This window comes from Anoplopoma fimbria, chromosome 9, assembly GCF_027596085.1.
Source record: "Anoplopoma fimbria isolate UVic2021 breed Golden Eagle Sablefish chromosome 9, Afim_UVic_2022, whole genome shotgun sequence".
NCBI lineage: Eukaryota > Metazoa > Chordata > Actinopteri > Perciformes > Anoplopomatidae > Anoplopoma > Anoplopoma fimbria.
This window is the reverse complement of record NC_072457.1, coordinates 406,144-424,450: the sequence shown is the minus strand read 5'-3', so window position 1 is coordinate 424,450 and position 18,307 is coordinate 406,144. Positions and strand designations below refer to the sequence as shown.

The 18,307-nt window shown below is 45.2% G+C and overlaps 1 protein-coding gene across 1 annotated transcript in view; it reads right to left on the bottom strand.

Annotated features, from left to right (window-relative positions):
* Positions 1 to 2: 2 nt before the first annotated feature.
* Positions 3 to 18,307, bottom strand: part of LOC129095261 (son of sevenless homolog 1-like) — a gene marked incomplete at its 5' end in the record, with an annotated part of 24,125 nt that continues 5,820 nt past the window's right edge. Inside the window, 14 exons of the mRNA XM_054603634.1 lie at positions 3 to 202; positions 698 to 819; positions 976 to 1,249; positions 1,692 to 1,808; positions 1,904 to 2,076; positions 2,171 to 2,288; positions 2,755 to 2,917; positions 3,929 to 4,048; positions 5,204 to 5,426; positions 5,530 to 5,633; positions 6,203 to 6,319; positions 6,421 to 6,502; positions 6,889 to 7,550; positions 16,531 to 16,658. Coding sequence (XP_054459609.1) covers positions 98 to 202; positions 698 to 819; positions 976 to 1,249; positions 1,692 to 1,808; positions 1,904 to 2,076; positions 2,171 to 2,288; positions 2,755 to 2,917; positions 3,929 to 4,048; positions 5,204 to 5,426; positions 5,530 to 5,633; positions 6,203 to 6,319; positions 6,421 to 6,502; positions 6,889 to 7,550; positions 16,531 to 16,658 — 2,508 coding nt within the window. The remainder of the gene's footprint in view (positions 203 to 697; positions 820 to 975; positions 1,250 to 1,691; positions 1,809 to 1,903; positions 2,077 to 2,170; positions 2,289 to 2,754; positions 2,918 to 3,928; positions 4,049 to 5,203; positions 5,427 to 5,529; positions 5,634 to 6,202; positions 6,320 to 6,420; positions 6,503 to 6,888; positions 7,551 to 16,530; positions 16,659 to 18,307) is intronic.

Genomic DNA, 18,307 nt, shown 5'->3' with positions numbered 1-18,307 from the left:
AAGAAGGCCTGCAGGTCACTACGGGGGCGGCCCTGAGGAGGGGGCAGGAGGTGGAGGGGGAGTTGAGAGGCTCCCGAGGAGGGAGGGAGGGGGGCTGTCAGGGGGAGACGACGAGGACAGAGACGACGAGTAACGAGGGGGAGGAGCTTACAGGTGGGCTGACGAGGGGGGACAGCGGGGGGCTGTCCAACTGTGACATCATCTGAGAGAGGAGCAGAGGGGGGGGAGAGAGAGAGCAGCGTTAGTAACACTTGGTAGAATCACATTACATTACATTACATTCCAGTCCTTTAGCAGAGGCTTTTCTCCACAGCGACTTACAGTCAGTAGTATGTTACATATCATTCACCCATTCACACACTGATGACAGGCTACCATCAAGGTGCCACCATCAGACTCTAACTAACATTCATCATCAGTCCACACCGATGGCCTTCAGGAGCAACTTGGGGTTAAGTGTCTTGCCCAAGGACACATCGACTGCCGAAGCCGGGTATCGAACCACCGACCTATACCTATAATCTGATTGGAGAACTACCTTGCTCTCCACTACGCCACAGCCGCCCCCAATCACTGAGTCAGAGATCTGAGGAAGTTTAACTTCGGTTCTCCTTGTGTGTGGGTTCTATGTTAGCGCATCTTCTTTAACATCTGAACGCAACAGGAAGTGGGACTCCTACTTATACATGTTAGTTACCTTTGAGGGGGAGGACTCAGCAGGAGCCGACTCTGGACGTCTGCGAGGAGGAACAGGAGGAGGAACAGGAACGTCCTCAGAACCACGGCTGAAACTCACCATGGAGGAGACCGAGGACGACCCTAAGACCAGAGAGAACAACCATTAGAACATCAGACACCTTTAGAACATCAGACACCTTTAGAACATCAGACCTGTGATTGGTGGGTAGTGTGTCGGTGGGAGGAGTTAATGTCAGACCTGTGATTGGTGGGTAGTGTGTCGGTGGGCGGTCTTACTAGAGTGAAAGGGGCTGCTGGGACCTTGCGGCGAGTCGAACACGCTGCCAACGTCTGTGGAGCTGGAGGTGGCGGAGGCAGGGGGAGGAGTCAGGGGGGTGCGGGGGGAATTGGGGGCGGAAACAGCCCCCCCCTCAGCCTCGCTGTCTGGGATGCGGCTGTAACTGATCTTCCTGGGCTCGTTCTGCAGCGGTGTTGGGTGCCGCATGGTCCCAGGCCTCGCTGAGGTTGGACGGATCCCTGGAGACTTCAGAGGACAGGTGTACTTCTTCACCTGGGGGGGTAACAGACATATTTAAACAGATTTACCAACACAGTTCTGCTGTAGGTCCTATCAGACTGATGATGGACAGTTTAAGATTGACCCACACCCTTGGGTCAGTCTTCTTCTGACGGTTGTGATGAACCCTCACTTCTTTCTAACTTCGCACCTCCAAATTATGTTTAACTTTTCAACCTTGTAGTCTCCAACCGAGACTGACTCAAGTGACATCACTTGAGGCTTTATACCACTTTACAGACATGATGTAATTAAAGTCAGGAAGCCATTATTGGTAAATAGTTATTAGGTTTAAGTTTAGGACTTAGTTTAGGCAGATTAAGGTGAATCGAGGGTTATTAATTGAAGGTTAATTAAGGACGTTCTCAGCAGGAGGTTCACATCTAGAGTCAGACTGTGACCCTCCAGTTGTTTGTGTTGTCATGATGATACTTACAAATCGAGGCAATGATCGGGCGTTTCGAGGTTCTATCTCCAGAGATTTGTTGAACAGATGATCAGCAAAGTCTTTTTCTGACATGTCCTCCATCGGGTTCAGGTTCTCGAAGAACTTCTGCTCCACAAACACAGAGAACCCAGTCACACCTCTGACACCACACACACAGCACTGTCAGTGTAAACAGTGAGTGACATCACGGTCACACTGACCCTGATGTCGTTTTCCACTCTCAGACAGTACGGTTGGTTCTGGTACTGTTGGATCTCCCCGGTGATTTCAGCCACTTTCCTCCTCTTGCTGAAGTTGATCAGATCTTTGCCGTGTCGGCGCAGGAAGTCAGGGTTTCCCTCCTCTGTCTTCAGGATGTTGGTCAGGTAGATTCCTGACAAACAGAGAGAGAGACTCCTTAATTAACATTTGACCTTTCATGTTTAACCCCTTCATAACCAGACAGGTGACGGTGAGGAGGAGCTTACCAAAGAAGGGGACACAGGGAGGGTTGATGGAGCGAAGCTTGGCTAAATACTTCTTGTAATGATCTTCACTCAGCTCATGAGCTTCCTCCAGGATTTTTCTCTGTCGACTTGGAATTTGCTGGAGACAAAAAAAGCAGCACATATTATTTCTTATATTTAAAGAGAATCCCAGTGTTTAAGAATAATAATTATTTGTATACGATGAGCAGCAGTGGTAGAAGGAAGAGGTGTTACAGTGTCTGGATAACTGAACAGGTATAACATGTGTAGAAGTTCTGTTCAGTCTGACATAAGACTTACACTAGATACTGTGTTACAGGTGTGATTCTTCAGCACAGGTAATGTCTTGCTGACTTCTTCAGAGATACTCAAAAATACCTGTGAGGTTCTTTTATGGATGACTCCTTTATAAGAGTGTGTGGACAGCAGTATTAATGGAGACCCATGTGATTGTAAACTGACTTTAAGATGTTACTTGTATGGATAGAAGATTGTTGCTTTACTGACATACAAATAGGATGTTCCTGTTGAATTGTCCCTCAGTGGACATAAGAAACAGTTTCAGAGCTTTAGTGTATCGTTACCTCGAAGGTGTGGTCCAGTCTGTAGACGGGGGAGGAGTTCATGGCACTGACGACCTCCAGAACTCCGTTAAAATTGTTGAGTTCCTGAAAAACTTGCAGGATCTCGATGATCCGAGACACGACGGCAACTCGTTCCTCCAAGTTCTCAGTTTCTACTATACACCTGCAGGAGATCAGGTAGGACAGGTAACAGATCATACATGTTTGACTGAGGTGAAGCTAGTGGTTGGAGCAGTGACAACGGGAAACAGCTGAAGGGTGATTTTGAAGTGTATTTACAGGTTAAGTGAAAGGAGTCACGTGATTTGAGGTGTATTTACAGTTAAAGTTGAATGTACTGTTAGAGATGTGGCTTGGGATGTGGTTGGAGGAGTGGTTGGAGGTGAGGTTAGAGGATGGATTAAAGGATATGTTGGAGGTGTTGTTGGAGAAAAGGTTCGACGTGAGGTTGGAGGTGCGGATGGAGATCAGGTTGGAGATGTGGTTGGTGGAGGAGTTGAGTGTTTGAGGAATGGTTGGAGGTGAGGTTGGAAATTAAGTTGGACATCTTGTTGGAAAGAGGTTGGAGGGGAGGCTGGAGTTGTAGTTGGAGGTGAGGTAGTAGGAGTGGTTGAAGGTAAGGTTGGGGATCTGTTTGTAGTATGGTTGGAGGTGTGGTTGGGGAGGTTCCAGTTGTGGTTGGAGGTGCCATTGGAGGTGCAGTTGGAGATTAGGTTGGAGGTTTGGTTTGAGTTGAAGTTGGAGTTGAGGTTCAAAGGGTGGTTGGATGTGAGGTTGGAGATGCAGTTGGAGGTGTGAACTACAAAATGAGGTTGGCGGCATTGATGGAGAGTTTTGAGCTGTTGTGATACAGTTGGATGTGCAGCTGATGGTCAGATGGAGGGTGTGGAACGTGGACGTGTTATTTTCGGAATCAGAGGGCTCACTTAAGTAACTGCTCTGTGACAGTTCATGTTCCAGCGTCTCATTGGTTGGTTTCAATCTGAGGGAACCAATTACTGAGTCCTCCATTTGAGAAACACTGGTCTGCTGTCAGATCTTTGGACTGATCAGGTACGTGGTGAGGGGTGGGTGGGTGACGCTGTTCATTGCTGTGCTTATTGGTTGCTTCTCCCTCCTTATTAATACGTTTGTGTGAGTTTAGTTGGTTTGTGATGTCAGAGTGATGTCTTACTTTTCGAACCACAGTGTGAGGTTGGTGGTGTGTCGTATCATCCTCAGCAGGTTGGGGGAGTGAATCTCTTTGTCTTCTTTGGTCCAGACGCTGCCAACCAGCTCAGACGGCTGCACTGCCCTGCAGAAGGTCAAAGGTCACACAAGTAACACAGGCATGAGAGGATTTCCTGTTAGGGGATGAGTGAACGCGTATAGCGGTAGCTCTCAAAGGCTTTATATTTAAACCTGCACTGTAAAACAAAGAGTCTACTTATACCAATAACTCACTGTATAAGAACCAGACGTGTTCCATAGGTCCAGATACTGAACTTTCTAAACTATGTTTGGGACTAATATAGGATTATCTTATCTTAAAGTTTGGAGAAGAACCTTAGTACAATGACACAGACCTCAGAAACCCTCACAAGTTAAGGGAGGAAACAGCAGCAGTTTATCACAACATCTGGACAACAAGCAGAACATCAGTCTGCAGAAATGATCATTTTATACTGTTTGGAGATCAGCCGTCCATCCTCGTCCACCAAGGTAACGTTAGTTTGATCAGGAGAACAGAATAATCAATGAAAGATAATCACTGAGATAATTGATTAGCTGATAATGTATTTTATAGATTTAGGAACTTCTTGTTTTGCTGCTCAAGGAAGAACATTTGTTTACATACAAGAATAATAAAGAAATGTGGATTATTTTCTTCATTAATTTTCTTTTTGCTCACATAATCAAAAGAACCGACAAGAGTATTGATAAGTAACCGAAAGGATAAGCAGATAAGAGTACATGTATCCATAAAATCCTAACTTTATCCATCCCTACATCAACAAGAGACTTTGTGGCACGGTTACTTAAAGATGTGCTGAATCTAGCAGAAACTCCAGTGATAGACCTCATCAGGGATACGACGGAACAGAGCGGAACAGCAGCTCGGACCCTTGAAGCAGCCTCATGACCCCAGCAGATGGATTTGGTTTGGTTCTAAATGAAAGAGCCGTCTAAGTGACACCTGCTAAGGGTGATGTCATTTAGGAGTTTCTGGACATAAAGGGGGATTATCGTACTTGTGTACAAATACCCAGATACACAAATAGAAACAATAACCTGGACAAGTTTATTATCTACCAGTAAGCCCCCCCATCCCTTTACACCATTATTATTAGATTGTTCCTCCTTTCTAATTTTAATTATCTCTCTTCTGACTGTTCAGGTGGACTACAGGTACAGGCTTTGAGCCTCCTCATAGTTCAAGTGGTTGGACTACAAACAGAGGCACCCTTACCTGTAGAAGTCCGACTCAAGCAGGGTCAGCTGCCGGCCGATCTCGATGGGATGAAGCGTCATGAGGTCAAAGGGCTCCGTGTTTCCTGGTTTACTGATGTGCCACTCAATCGGAGGAGGAGAGTTCTGGAAGGTGATGCTGTGACTGGGAACGCTCACCTGAACCTGCTTCTTCCTCTGGATGATCTTAGTTATCGACTCCACCCACTTCCTCATCGCCTTACCTGCAACACATGACATTTAGTTCCATCAGCAAGCTCCACACAGGTGTTCACACAGGTACGTACCTCTGACTGATGACTGACAGGTGTTCACACAGGTACGTACCTCTGACTGAGGCGATGAACTCCTCCAGTTGTCTCAGCAGGTAAGCGTCTCTCTCGAAGTCGTAGAAATGATGCTCCACCCAGTGACGACACACATTCAACACTCTGCAGGTGGAGGTGTCACAGAGAGAGAGGAGGAAGTATGATGAACTACATCACGCTGACATCACACTGAGGTCATTACATCATCAGTTCTATGAATCTTTAATACTCTTCTGTCTGAAATCTGTTTTCTTTATCATTTATATTATAGCAGTTATTTCCAGGAAACTTTGAAGGAATAATAAAGACAAAAATCAGACATTTATGATCCATAAATCTACTGCTAGCCATGGAACACATGGGTATTGTTTTAAATGCAAGTACCTTTAAAAGGTGAATTTAAGAAAATATGGTAAAATTGAGATCTTATGCAGTTAATATGTTAAAGTCCTCTGTGGCTAATTTGTGATTTCTATTGAATTTAAACCAGAAACCCATTTTGTGTGTCATAAATTAATAAAATCATCAATCTGCGGTTGTGTAAGCAGTGTGATTTTGCCTTCTCTAAGTTCATCTCCACTGAACCCCTGATGTTTTGTATCGAGGTCCAGGAGAAGTGGTGAGGAAGACTTCTTTCTGACAAGCTGCAGTCCTGCACCACCAGTGACCCTCCAGCAGGGGTCAGTCTCTACCTGAGTTGGACCGGCTGGACAAACTCTTTGCGGAAGCGTTTGAGTTCGGCGCTCAGCGGCTGCTCTCCTCCCTCCATGGGATCCTGCTCGCTGGGCCTCGGCTCCGGGATCTCAAACCTGAAAACCATCACAGACCAGAGATCAGATCTTAAACCTGAAACCATCACAGACCAGAGTGCTGTGATTGGTCCCTGTGAAGGTTCAGCAGCTAAGCTCACCTCTCCATGAGAAGGTCCAGCAGCTCCTGAGGTTTACAGAACGATCTGTAAGTGGTCAGAAATGTTCGGACAAAGTTTGGATCTGAAGGAGGAGACAGCAGATAAAAACAGAACAACCAGTTCAGTGTCAGTAAAGACACCTGGACCTGATCCTTCACCTGAACTTTAAACTTGCTCATCAACGGGGGCTTTAATCAATTAGCCACTTCGATTTATGATCAATCAATAACCGCATCTCTGCTTTATGGTGTTTTATAGACGTAATCATCCTGTCCATAAACTCCTGTGTGACATCACGTCTCACCTGATCCTGTCCATAAACTCCTGTGTGACATCACGTCTCACCTGATCCTGTCCATAAACTCCTGTGTGACATCACGTCTCACCTGATCCTGTCCATAAACTCCTGTGTGACATCACGTCTCACCTGATCCTGTCCATAAACTCCTGTATGACATCACGCCTCACCTGCGTACATGTGGAAGGTGAGCCTCTCGATCAGTTTCAGGACTGTCCCTGCTTTGATGATGGGGATCCCGGACTTGGACTGGACGTTCTCCTCAAACACGACGTTCTCCTCCGAGTCTGGCTCAGCAAACCGGTACACCTCAGCTCCCGGCAGCCTCATCTGCTCCTCTTTCTCCTCCTGCATCATGGCCGAGTCCAGCATGCGCTCCAGTGTGCTGCGGTACTGAAGAGAGATCAACGCCGCCATCCAGCCGTTCTTCTCCTCTGCAGACTTGGCGGCAAACACCACGCTATTCCCGTCCTTCAGGATGATCTCAAAGGCGTGCCGGTACTCGCCCTCCTTGTCATCCTTGTCGTTGATCTGGACTTTGCGCATGAAGAACTTTTCTTTCAGCCGATACTCTGCAGTGGAGCCGGCGCCTGGCAGGCGCGGCGGCCCGTGGTTGGACTTGCAGCAGATCATCAAGCCGTCGAACAGGAAGATGTGGCGCTCGTGTTTGGCGCCCACGCGGGTCAGGGTGCCCTCCATGATGAACTCGTTGCAGCACTGGCCAATGTCCTTCCCCTCCCAGCCATCGATGTTCTTCTGGATCTCGTTCATCTTCTTGATGGCCAGGTGCTTTCCCTTCATCTGATGGCTGTAGAAACGACACGCCGACTCGCTGCAGACCACAGAAGAAGAGTGGGAGCACAGGAGAAGAAGTCAGGGAGGATCTGAGTTCTGATCTGATTTCAGTAAAGACTAAGATGTTAGTGCTACAACCTGAACCTGGTCTCACCAGGAACTCTTTGACTTTGAATTTAAGGAACAGTTCACAACAAGTTTAACAGTGTCCTCTGACAGTCCAGCTGTTCTTTGTCAGTTATCAGAGTGAGATCACAACAATCATTTTAAACAAATACAGTAGAGGCCTACATATGTTATTTCCTTCAAAAAACGAATCAATCAAAGTAGAGGCAGTTAAAGTACATATACAATATTCCTGATCATCAGTAGGGTTAGTGCATTAATAATACAGTAATTTACAACAACAACCACCACTCTCATCATAACTTGTTAATATCTAGATTTATAGAAATATAGAAAGTTATATTCAAAGGAAGCATTAAATTAATTATTTACAAAAGCATCCAACTCAAAGTCCACATAACATTACATTACATTTACATTACAGTCATTTAGCAGACGCTTTTATCCAAAGCGACTTACAGGAAGTGTATTCAACATAGGTATTCAAGAGAACTACTAGTCACCAGAAGTCATCAGTGCATCTCCTTTCTTAACCTCAGCTGAGCAAACACTACCCGACTCTGCTGATGAAGACCATGAGGTATGGTTGAAATCACTGGAACAAAACTTAAAGTTTATAAGGGGACCATGAGTTGGAATTGTTTTGTGCATCACTCGCTTCCACCGCTCTAAAACCTTTATTGTGTAGTGTAGAAACCACTTCCTGTTTGTTGTTGTTTGCATCCGTGTTTTGGTGTAAAGACTTGAATCATTTCAGGATGAACTGCTCCTTTATCTCATCATTGGGTTGGTTTTCTACATGTTCATCATGTGACAGCAGAGTAAGTTCTGATTGGACGACGCGGTCGGGGTCTGTACAAACCAGCGAGGCTGCTCCAACAGGAAGTAAGGTCACAGCAGGAAGACCTCTGCCCTCAGCTTGGACAAACAGCCGGACTGTTACACAAAGACACAGTGACATCATCATCACTGTGACATCATCAAGCGCCGCTACCTGCTGCTCACCAGACGCCTGTTTGGAAGTGATGCCACACATCCCAGTCAGGTGTTCATACTGGACATCTATCTGAAGTTCAGTTCAACACATCAAGTTGTTCAAATGTTTCTGTTGAAAGTCAAAGTGTGACGGCGTAAACAGTAACTTTGGAAGTATATATATTAATATACTTACATTTGTACATTTCACTTATATTACTTCACTATTTTAGTAGTAAGGTTTTGAATGCAGGACTTTTTAAAGATGAAATATCTTTTCAATGTTGTATTACTACTTATACTTTAGTTAAGGATGTGAATACTTTAATATATAGACTTAGTTACTGTGTGACTTAAACAATCAATTTGTATCATTAAAGACAAAGTAGTCTTGAATCCTAGTCAGTCTTAAAGGGTCAGTGTGCAACGTTTAGGGGGATTTACTGGCAGAAATGTAAATATAATATTCATAACTATGTTTGCTCTATGAGTGTATAATCACCTGAAACTAAGTGTCGCTTACAAGGAGCCATCTATAAAAGGGTGCGGGCCTCATGGATGGAGTCTCCCATGTTTCTACGGGAGCCGAGAACGGACAAACTCAACACTGAGTCTCCAGAGTCTTTCAGGTTTCTTTCAGAGTAGTGTCTGTGTGAGGAAAAGCCAATGGATACCATTTCAAAAGGGTCGGTGGTTTGGATCATCATCATATGTGCTCTAGTCTGTTTGTAGGGTTTGTTTTTTTCCAGGCACTAACATATATTGGTAAAATGTCAAAGTCCTTCTGCATTTGTGACCAATAGTACCTCACCCTAATCCGACCAAGTGTTCTTTCCATCCCCAGGTGGCCAATGTCCTGGTGCAGCTCTTTGAAGACCAAGGAGTGGTTAGTTCTGAGTAGGAACAGCTGTTCTTGAGTGGAGGTCTTTCACTGTAATATTCCATCTTTGTCGCTGAAAATTTTCAACCACAGTTTCAACAGCATGTTCACCACAGGATGCCCAGTCTTCAGCGCCACTCTGTTTGGTCTTTTGTTCTCTTGTTTATACCGAAGGACCGTGCCAATGACACGGACTTCCTCCTGGGCTTTACAGATCTGTGCAGGTGTGAATGGCTGACCAGTGTTGCTGCTGCCACTGTCATTCACCAGGTCCAGGGCACCTTGGCGGTGACTCTCTCTCTCCAGAGCCACATCTTCCATTCACACGCTTATGACATCCTGGTATACCTTCACGATCCACTTCTCCATGTGTCGCTCCATGTCTATTGGCATACGAGACAGTCCGTCTGCATCTGCGTTGTTCTTTCCAGGGCCACACTGTATCGGGAAGCTGTCACCCAAAGCCAATTCCGCTATCCATCTGTGTTCTGAGGCGTTGAGTTTTGTGGAGGTGAGAACATATGCCAACGGGTTGTTGTCAGTATACACCACAAATGAAGAGGCATGGTACAAGTCGTCACAGAATTGCTTGCAAACACTTCAGAGCTAAGATCTCCAACTTTGCAGAGTGGAGGTGATAGTTCTTCTCTGACTAAGGGTGCGAGAGCCATAAGCAATTACCCTGATCTTTCCTTCTGGCTGCTGATAAAGCACAGCACCCAACCCTTCCTGCGAGGCATCACATTGTAACCCAAATGGTTGTGTGAAGTCAGGGTAGCCCAGACTGGAGGCTTTATGAGGACATCAATCAGCTGGATTAAAACATCTTGCTGGTTGCTAGTCCACTGTATTGGAGTGAGTAACTGTGGGTGCCCTTTTTTTGTCTTTCTGTGGTCTTATGTTTCCTGACACAGGGATCTGACTTGATGGTATCAACTTGTGAAATGGTCAACAACTCATTCAGCGGCTTGGCAACTCCGGAGAAGTTATGAATGTAGGACCAGTAGTAAGACAGGAACTCAACATCTGATGCAGGTCACCGATCGGGGTAGGTGTTCTCTCCTTTAGGGCCTGGAGCAGTCAGCCGGGTCCATTGCGTACCCCTCCCCTGTCACCATCTTTTCAAAGGACCTCACTCTGGCGCGGGTGAGTTTTACTCCATGTTTCTTGTACCACTGGTGCACTGCATGGACACGACCTGGGGCAGAGCTCAGGTCAATTGGTACGCCCAACCACTGGTAGAGGCCCCAAGGAATTATGAGTGCTGTCAGTGGCTGGCTCTCTTCATCAAGGAATCCCTGGTGGTAGGCCTTGCCCTGATCCAACAGAGAAAACCATTAGCTCCTACCCAGTGCATCCAGCATGTCCTGTATCCTGGGGATGGGGGCTGTTGGGGATTAACTTTCGATTCAATTATTTGTAGGAGCAGCACAGCCATACGCTCACAGACGACCGGTGAGGAATATGGTAACCGGGACAGTATGACCCACCATCTGTTTAACAAGTCCTGTAAATATTATTTCGCTTTCTCGTGGAAGGGCTTTGGGACAGACCTGTACGTCTTCTACACTGGACTGGTGTCTTGAAGGGTAATGTGCTTCTTGAAAGAAAGAATGCACCCAACATCATCCTGTGCTGTTCCAGAAAGATATTGTGGTCTGCGGTGTTGGCTATGGGGAAGGGCACATACATTAGTATCCTATCCGGGACCCGTACAAGAACTTCATTGAGGACGAGACCTTCTTGAGGTACCCATCTGTTGAAAGGAGCATGTCCTGGCCTTGGAACTGAGAACTGATGTGAGCCCTGACATGAACAATGGTGACTTGTTTAGCTGGCATGAACACTCTCTTGCATCCTGGTGATTCTCTGTGTTGCATTAGCTTCATTACTGTTTGTGCCACTTTCACTCTCATAGAGAAAGCCTGGCTCACACTTATTTTCTCCCCAGAGTTGTTCTGCTTGAGTCTTTATTCATAGCAGCTTTGATTACATTGTTGCCTATTATCGGGTCAAAGGCTATTTACACTATTTAACACTGCATAGGTTCAGAGGGGTAATGGAGCTGTCTGGGTAAATGGGCTGCCTCCTGATGAACTACTGAGTGTCCTGCATCAGCAGTCCCTGTCTGTTTTACTGGCTGACTATTCTGTACTCTGCATCCACGAGAGAAATGGCCCTCCGACCACATTTAAAGCATTGCTGACAGTTGTTGCAGTCTCTGTTGCGACCTCTCGGCCTTGATTGGTTAGCACTGGCATCTGGGTTTTTTACCTGTGGTGAGCCTCTTTCTTTTATCTCTTCTTTCACCTTCCAGCTTTCCCAGGTCTGACCCTTTCCAGAGTCACTCAGCAGTCCAGTTTCAATTGAGTGGAGGAATTTGCGCTGAATGGTGTCCTTGCTGTACTTTACATTATTACATTACAGTCATTTAGCAGACACTTGTCAACAGTATCTGCATTTGTGGCCTTCCATAACAGCTTATCCTTCAGCTCAATGGCTCAAGAGACAACATTTAGAGCAGACTCGCTTGGTTCTTGGGATATGTTGATCAGTCGTCTTTGAGTACTCTGAAAAGCGCTCTATGAATAAAATGTATTATTATTATTATTATTATTATTATTATAGAGGTCAGTGGCGCTGTCTACTTTGTTATGACCCTTTAAGATGGTGAACAGTGTGTTTAGTGTGAGCCCACGCTTGATCTCTAACATGTCTCTCAAAGGAAGGCCTGGATTGATGGATCTGATTACAGCCTCAATTATCTCTGGTTCTGAATGTCCTCTCTCCAGCCCCACTTCAATTTGTCAGGTCAGGTAAGACAATTTGTCCTTCTGCCAACTCTCGAATTTATCCAAAGATCCTAAATTCCCTTCTCATTGTGACTTCAGGCAGTCTTGAAGACTGGTCGAGTCTACTTTGAAACAGTGTACTTTTGGATTTGTTTGATGTGTTTGTGGAGACTGGAAATACTTTTCCTCAAGTTCTTTCTCCGGGTGGGTTCTTCTGTACCAACATCTTAGAAAAAGGATTCTTCCTTAACTCGGTCCTGAATGACAATAGGTCAGCTAGGTGTCGGCTGACCTCAATTTCATCAAGGTTTCCCTCTACTTTGTCCAGCACTCCCTCAGCCATTTAATGAGTACCCTCCTGGGTCTAAGGGGTTCTCCTCCGTCCAGCCCATCACACTTCAGGTAGCTGCAGACTTCTACAAGTCATACCCCCCAAACTGCCATAGGGCTGCACTCCTTTTGTCATGAGGGTGCTGGGTGTCTTCCATAGTTAGTTCCAGGCTCGACTCTGGATTAAAGAGGGGTCATCATAACTCTCTTCTGCCCCCTCCCGGCTGGCTCGCCAAAATATTCTATGGGGCCAAGAACGATACGTGGCTCACTCGGGTGCAACACATTTATTTATGTAGCTCACACAGAACCGGACTGTCTTTTAGTTGAGTCACTAGAATTTTTTCAATCAGCGCCGCCCTTTTAACAACAGAAGCTCGGCATAACTCATTCCCGTCTACAATCAAACTGGAAGTCTCTGCATGTTACCGTTACTCAGGCTTCACTCAGGTGAACTGGTATTGTACCAGGGTTCTGTTTATACTCAGTTTACCTGTTGAAGCATGAAGATAGGAATACAGTCCCGTTTATACCTAAACTCACTCATCAGGTACTGACACGCTCTCCTTCTCTACTGGCCCTCTCTGGGAATGATGAGAATCCGGTTTAATGAAATCGATATTTCTTGTTTACATTAAAGAGGGTATCCCCCGATACATGATCAATACGAGTATCCCGTTATTGATTATTGAATTCTACATAAAGATGCATCCACACTGTGCCGAGCCGTGATGACAGTCAACCTTTCCTGCTGTTGTTGCTGAAGTAGTTCTGTTTATGACCCAGCACAAGAAAAAACAACATAAAGAAGAAAAACAACATAAAGAAAAACAACATAAAGAAAAAACAACATAAAGAAAAACAACATAAAGAAGAAAAACAACATAAAGAAGAAAAACAACATAAAGAAGAAAAAAAAACATAAAGAAGAAAAAAAAACATAAAGACAAACAAACATAAAGAAAAACAACATAAAGAAGAAAAAAAAACATAAAGAAGAAAAAAAAAACATAAAGAAGACAAAAAAACATAAAGAAAAACAACATAAAGAAGAAAAACAACATAAAGAAGAAAAACAACATAAAGAAAAACAACATAAAGAAAAACAACATAAAGAAGACAAAGAGAAAGAAGTGAAGTGTGTTAAACTTCTGCTTCAGCTCACTAATCAGTTTACAGCTTAAACCCCTCAAGTATGTGAACACGGTTTCACAACAACCTACGTCAGCCTCCAACTACACCATCAGTCTCCATCTATACCATCAGGCTTGTACTACTACGTCAGCCTCCATCTACTATGTCTGCCTCCATCTACACCATCAGCCTCCATTTACACCATAAGCTTCCATCTAAACAATGAGCCTCCATCTGCACCATCAGCCTTCATCTACACCAGCAGCCTCCATCTACATCTATCAGCCCTCGTCTACACCCATCAGCCCTTATCTACACCCATCAGGCCTCATCTACACCATCAGCATCCATCTACACCATCAGCCCTCATCTACACCCATCAGCCTCCACCTACACTGTCAGCCTCCACCTACACTGTCAGCCTCCATCTACACCCATCAGCCTCCACCTACACTGTCAGCCTCCATCTACACCCATCAGCCTCCACCTACACTGTCAGCCTCCATCTACACCCATCAGCCTCCACCTACACTGTCAGCCTCCATCTACACCCATCAGCCTCCACCTACACTGTCAGCCTCCATCTACACCCATCAGCCTCCACCTACACTGTCAGCCTCCATCTACACCCATCAGCCTTCATCTACACCGATCAGCCTCCATCTACACCATCAGTCTCCGTCTACACCGTCAGCCTACACCATCAGTCTCATCTACACCCATCAGCCTCCACCTGCCTCCATCTACATCCATCAGCCTCCACCAGCCTTAATCTACATCCATCAGCCTCCACCAGCCTTCATCTACATCCATCAGCCTCCACCAGCCTTAATCTATATCCATCAGCCTCCACCAGCTTTCATCTACATCATCAGCCTCCACCAGCCTCCATCTACATCCATCATCCTCTAAAAACAAAGAAAGAAGAAATGGAAGTAACCTACGTCCTCATATCCACCTGCCAATCATCCAACCATCTGTCCTCTCCTTTCTCTCTGCCTCCTTGTCTCCTTGTCTCCTTGTAGTGGTTGAAGCGTATTAAAGTTGTAACTCCATAAAACAGGCAGAAGTAGTTTTCCTCTCTGAGTTCTTTTGGGTTAGGGTTAGGGTTCGTTCTAACATCCAGCGAACAATAAGCAGCAGAGCAGCACCGCCCAGATTCTGACGAAACTTCCTTCCAACAAAAAACAAAACACACACACACACACACACACACACACACACACACACACACACACACACACACACACACACACACACACACACACACACACACACACACACACACACACACACACACACACACACACACACACACACACACACACACACACCCCCCTCCCGGTCTATTTATGTCGGGGGGAAACGGAGGATGGGAGGAGTCCAGCTGGCTCGCTGAGTGTTCAGCTCTTATTGTTGAACTCACTTAGGGTTCTACTGAACGTTAGTCCGTCACATGTTAGTTCATCTTTTATTTATTGATATTTAACTTATTTGAAAAGAATTTCAGTAAATCCACTTGATCTCTGTTTTCCAGTCAGATGACAGGAACCCGATTAAACATGAGTCACACAGTATCAGAGATACCATGATGTAGAGGACATATATCATCAGTGTGTTTACTGTTTTAACAGCCCACCTCATGAATATGAAGCTTTTAATACATTGATTTATGTTGATGTTAAATGTTCCTCATGTTCAGCTTTGTTCCCTTGTTTTAGCTGTATGTCCAGTTCTGTGTCAGTTCATTGAGACTGATGGATCCCATTACAACAAAGAACCATTAGAACTCATAAAGGACAACTAGAACCCCATTAAGGATCAATAGAACCCCATGAAGGACCAATACAACTCATAAAGGAAATCTAGAACCTGATTGAGGACCATTACAACTTCATAAAAGGGAACAAAATAACCCCACAAAGAACCATTGAAACTCATAAAGGACCACTACAACCTCATAAAAGGACCACCAGATCCCATAAAAGACAACTACAACCTCGAAATGAACCACTAGAACCCAATGAAGGTCCTCTTCAACTTTAAAAAGGAGAACTAGAACCCCATAAAAGGACCATAAGAACCTCAAACATAACCAATGAAACCTTGAAAAGGACCACTAGAACCCAACAAAAGACCACAGAACATCATAAAGGACCACTAGAACCTCATAATGCAATCAAGGACCTAGTATAGGACCACTTGAACCGAGACATAACGGAGACGTCAGTGCAGCTCTCCAAGCACCGACCTTTATCTCAAGCTAACTTGAATACAAGCATACATGTTCCACACTAAGAACACCAATCACACAAGACAAGAGGTAGAACAGACAACAGATGGAGTTCAAGCTGACGTCCAACAACCAGAGGAACCAATGTCAGAGACTCAACACTGCAACCTCATAATGGACCACTAAAACCTTCTAAAGTACCACAAAACCTCTACAGAGGATCAACAGAACCCCAGCAGGGACCATTAGTACCCACAAAGGACCCACTGAAGCCTGTGATGGACCATAAGAACCCAACAGAGAACCAGTAGAACACCAAAGAGGATCCAAAGAACCCATCAAAAGACCACTACAACCTCATAATGGACCAATAGAAGCCCTTAAAAGGACCATTAAAGTCCCCTTAAGAACTACTAGAAACCTCATAAAGGACCACTAGACCCCCACAATGGGTGGGCCTCCACCTACCTGGGGCTGTACAGGTGTGTGCTATTACAGTTGTGTAGAGGTGTGTCCTGTTGTGTACAGGTGTGTACTGGTGAGGTACCTGAGCCTCCTCTTGGCCAGGCTCCTGGAGCAGATCCTCTCCATGCTGCTCTGCAGGTTGAGCAGAGCGGTGATGGCCTGTTTCAGACACTCTTTATCCTCCTCCTCCTCACTTTTCTCCTCCAGTTGCTACAGAAACACAATAAAAACATTTGGAAGACAGAGTCAGTCACACCTGAGAGGTGACCTCACCTGACCAGACAGGTGAGGCACCAACCACCACACAGGAAGTTTCAGGACCCACTGTGGACAGGGACTTCATGTCAGGAATATTGTGACTGAGCAGAGCTATAAAATCAGCTGATATAGAAGGACCAGGACCAGGACCAGGATCAGGACCAAGACCAGGACCAGGTCCGTCTACCATGTAAGAGACAAACTCTGCAGCAGAATGTGAACAGACTCAGTTAAATAAAATAGATCTGGTCTTGGCTCATCTGTCCGGTTCCTTCAGGGTCCAGGATCTGATCCAGATCAGGATAAAGCTCCTGCCCCCCTCTGACCTCCCCTCAGCCCTGAAATAATCTGCACTACATGACTGGAGGTATTTCAGAGATTTAACCTCAACTGGGCCAAAGGAGCTTACAGCTGCACAGTAGAAAGTCCCAGACCAGGACTGGATCTACAGGATACTGGTGGGACTGGGACCCTCCAGCTGACCACAGTGTGATACTGGGACACTTGGTGGGGTTTCTTAAACCAGACTGGTCTACCTAAACTGGTTTAAAACCTTTAAGTCTTGTCTAAAGGTGTTTGGTAGAGATATTCATGTATGGGTTAGGGTTAGGGTTAGGGTTAAAATGTTTTACGGCCCAAAACCAAATATAGAACTGCAGAGCTAACTATAGAACTAAATGTTTAAATAAATGAAAAAAGAAAGAAATATGTAATTCAATGCTCTATCGTCACCAAAAATATATAAATCTCTTTTTCAATGATTAACTGAGGCATGAGTCCCAGGTCGTTTTGTATACAAAACGCTCCACAGTGTTGATTTAAGGTTCTTTATGGTGGATATGAGTCTGGAGTGTTGGTTCCATGTGAAACACACTAAACAAACCGACACACACACCTGAGAGGAGATTATACACACACACACACACACACACACACACACACACACACACACACACACACACACACACACACACACACACACACGTGCCTTTGTTGGTAATGACAGCTTCAAGACGCCTCCTGTATGGAGAAACTAGTCGCATGCATTGCTCAGGTGTGACTTTGGCCCATTCTTCCACACAAACAGTCTTCAGATCTTGAAGGTTCCGTGGGCCTCTTCTATGAACTCTGATCTTTAGTTCTTTCCATAGATTTTCTATTGGATTCAGGTCAGGTGATTGGCTGGGCCATTCTAGCAGCTTTATTTTCTTTCTCTGAAACCAATGGAGAGTTTCCTTGGCTGTGTGTTTGGGGTCATTGTCTTGCTGAAATGTCCACCCTCGTTTCATCTTCATCATCCTGCTAGATGGCAGCAGATTTTTTATTAAGAATGTCTCGGTACATTTTTCCATTCATCCTTCCTTCAATTATATGAAGTTTGCCAGTGCCGTATGCTGAAAAACAGCCCCACACCATGATGTTCCACCTCCAAACTTCACTGTTGGTCTGGTGTTTTTGGGGTGATGTGCAGTGCCATTTGACCTCCAAACATGGTGTGTATTATGGCATCCAAAGAGTTCCATGTTGGTCTCATCTGACCAGACTATATTCTCCCAGTATTTCACAGGCTTGTCTAAGTGTTGTGCAGCAAACTTTAAACG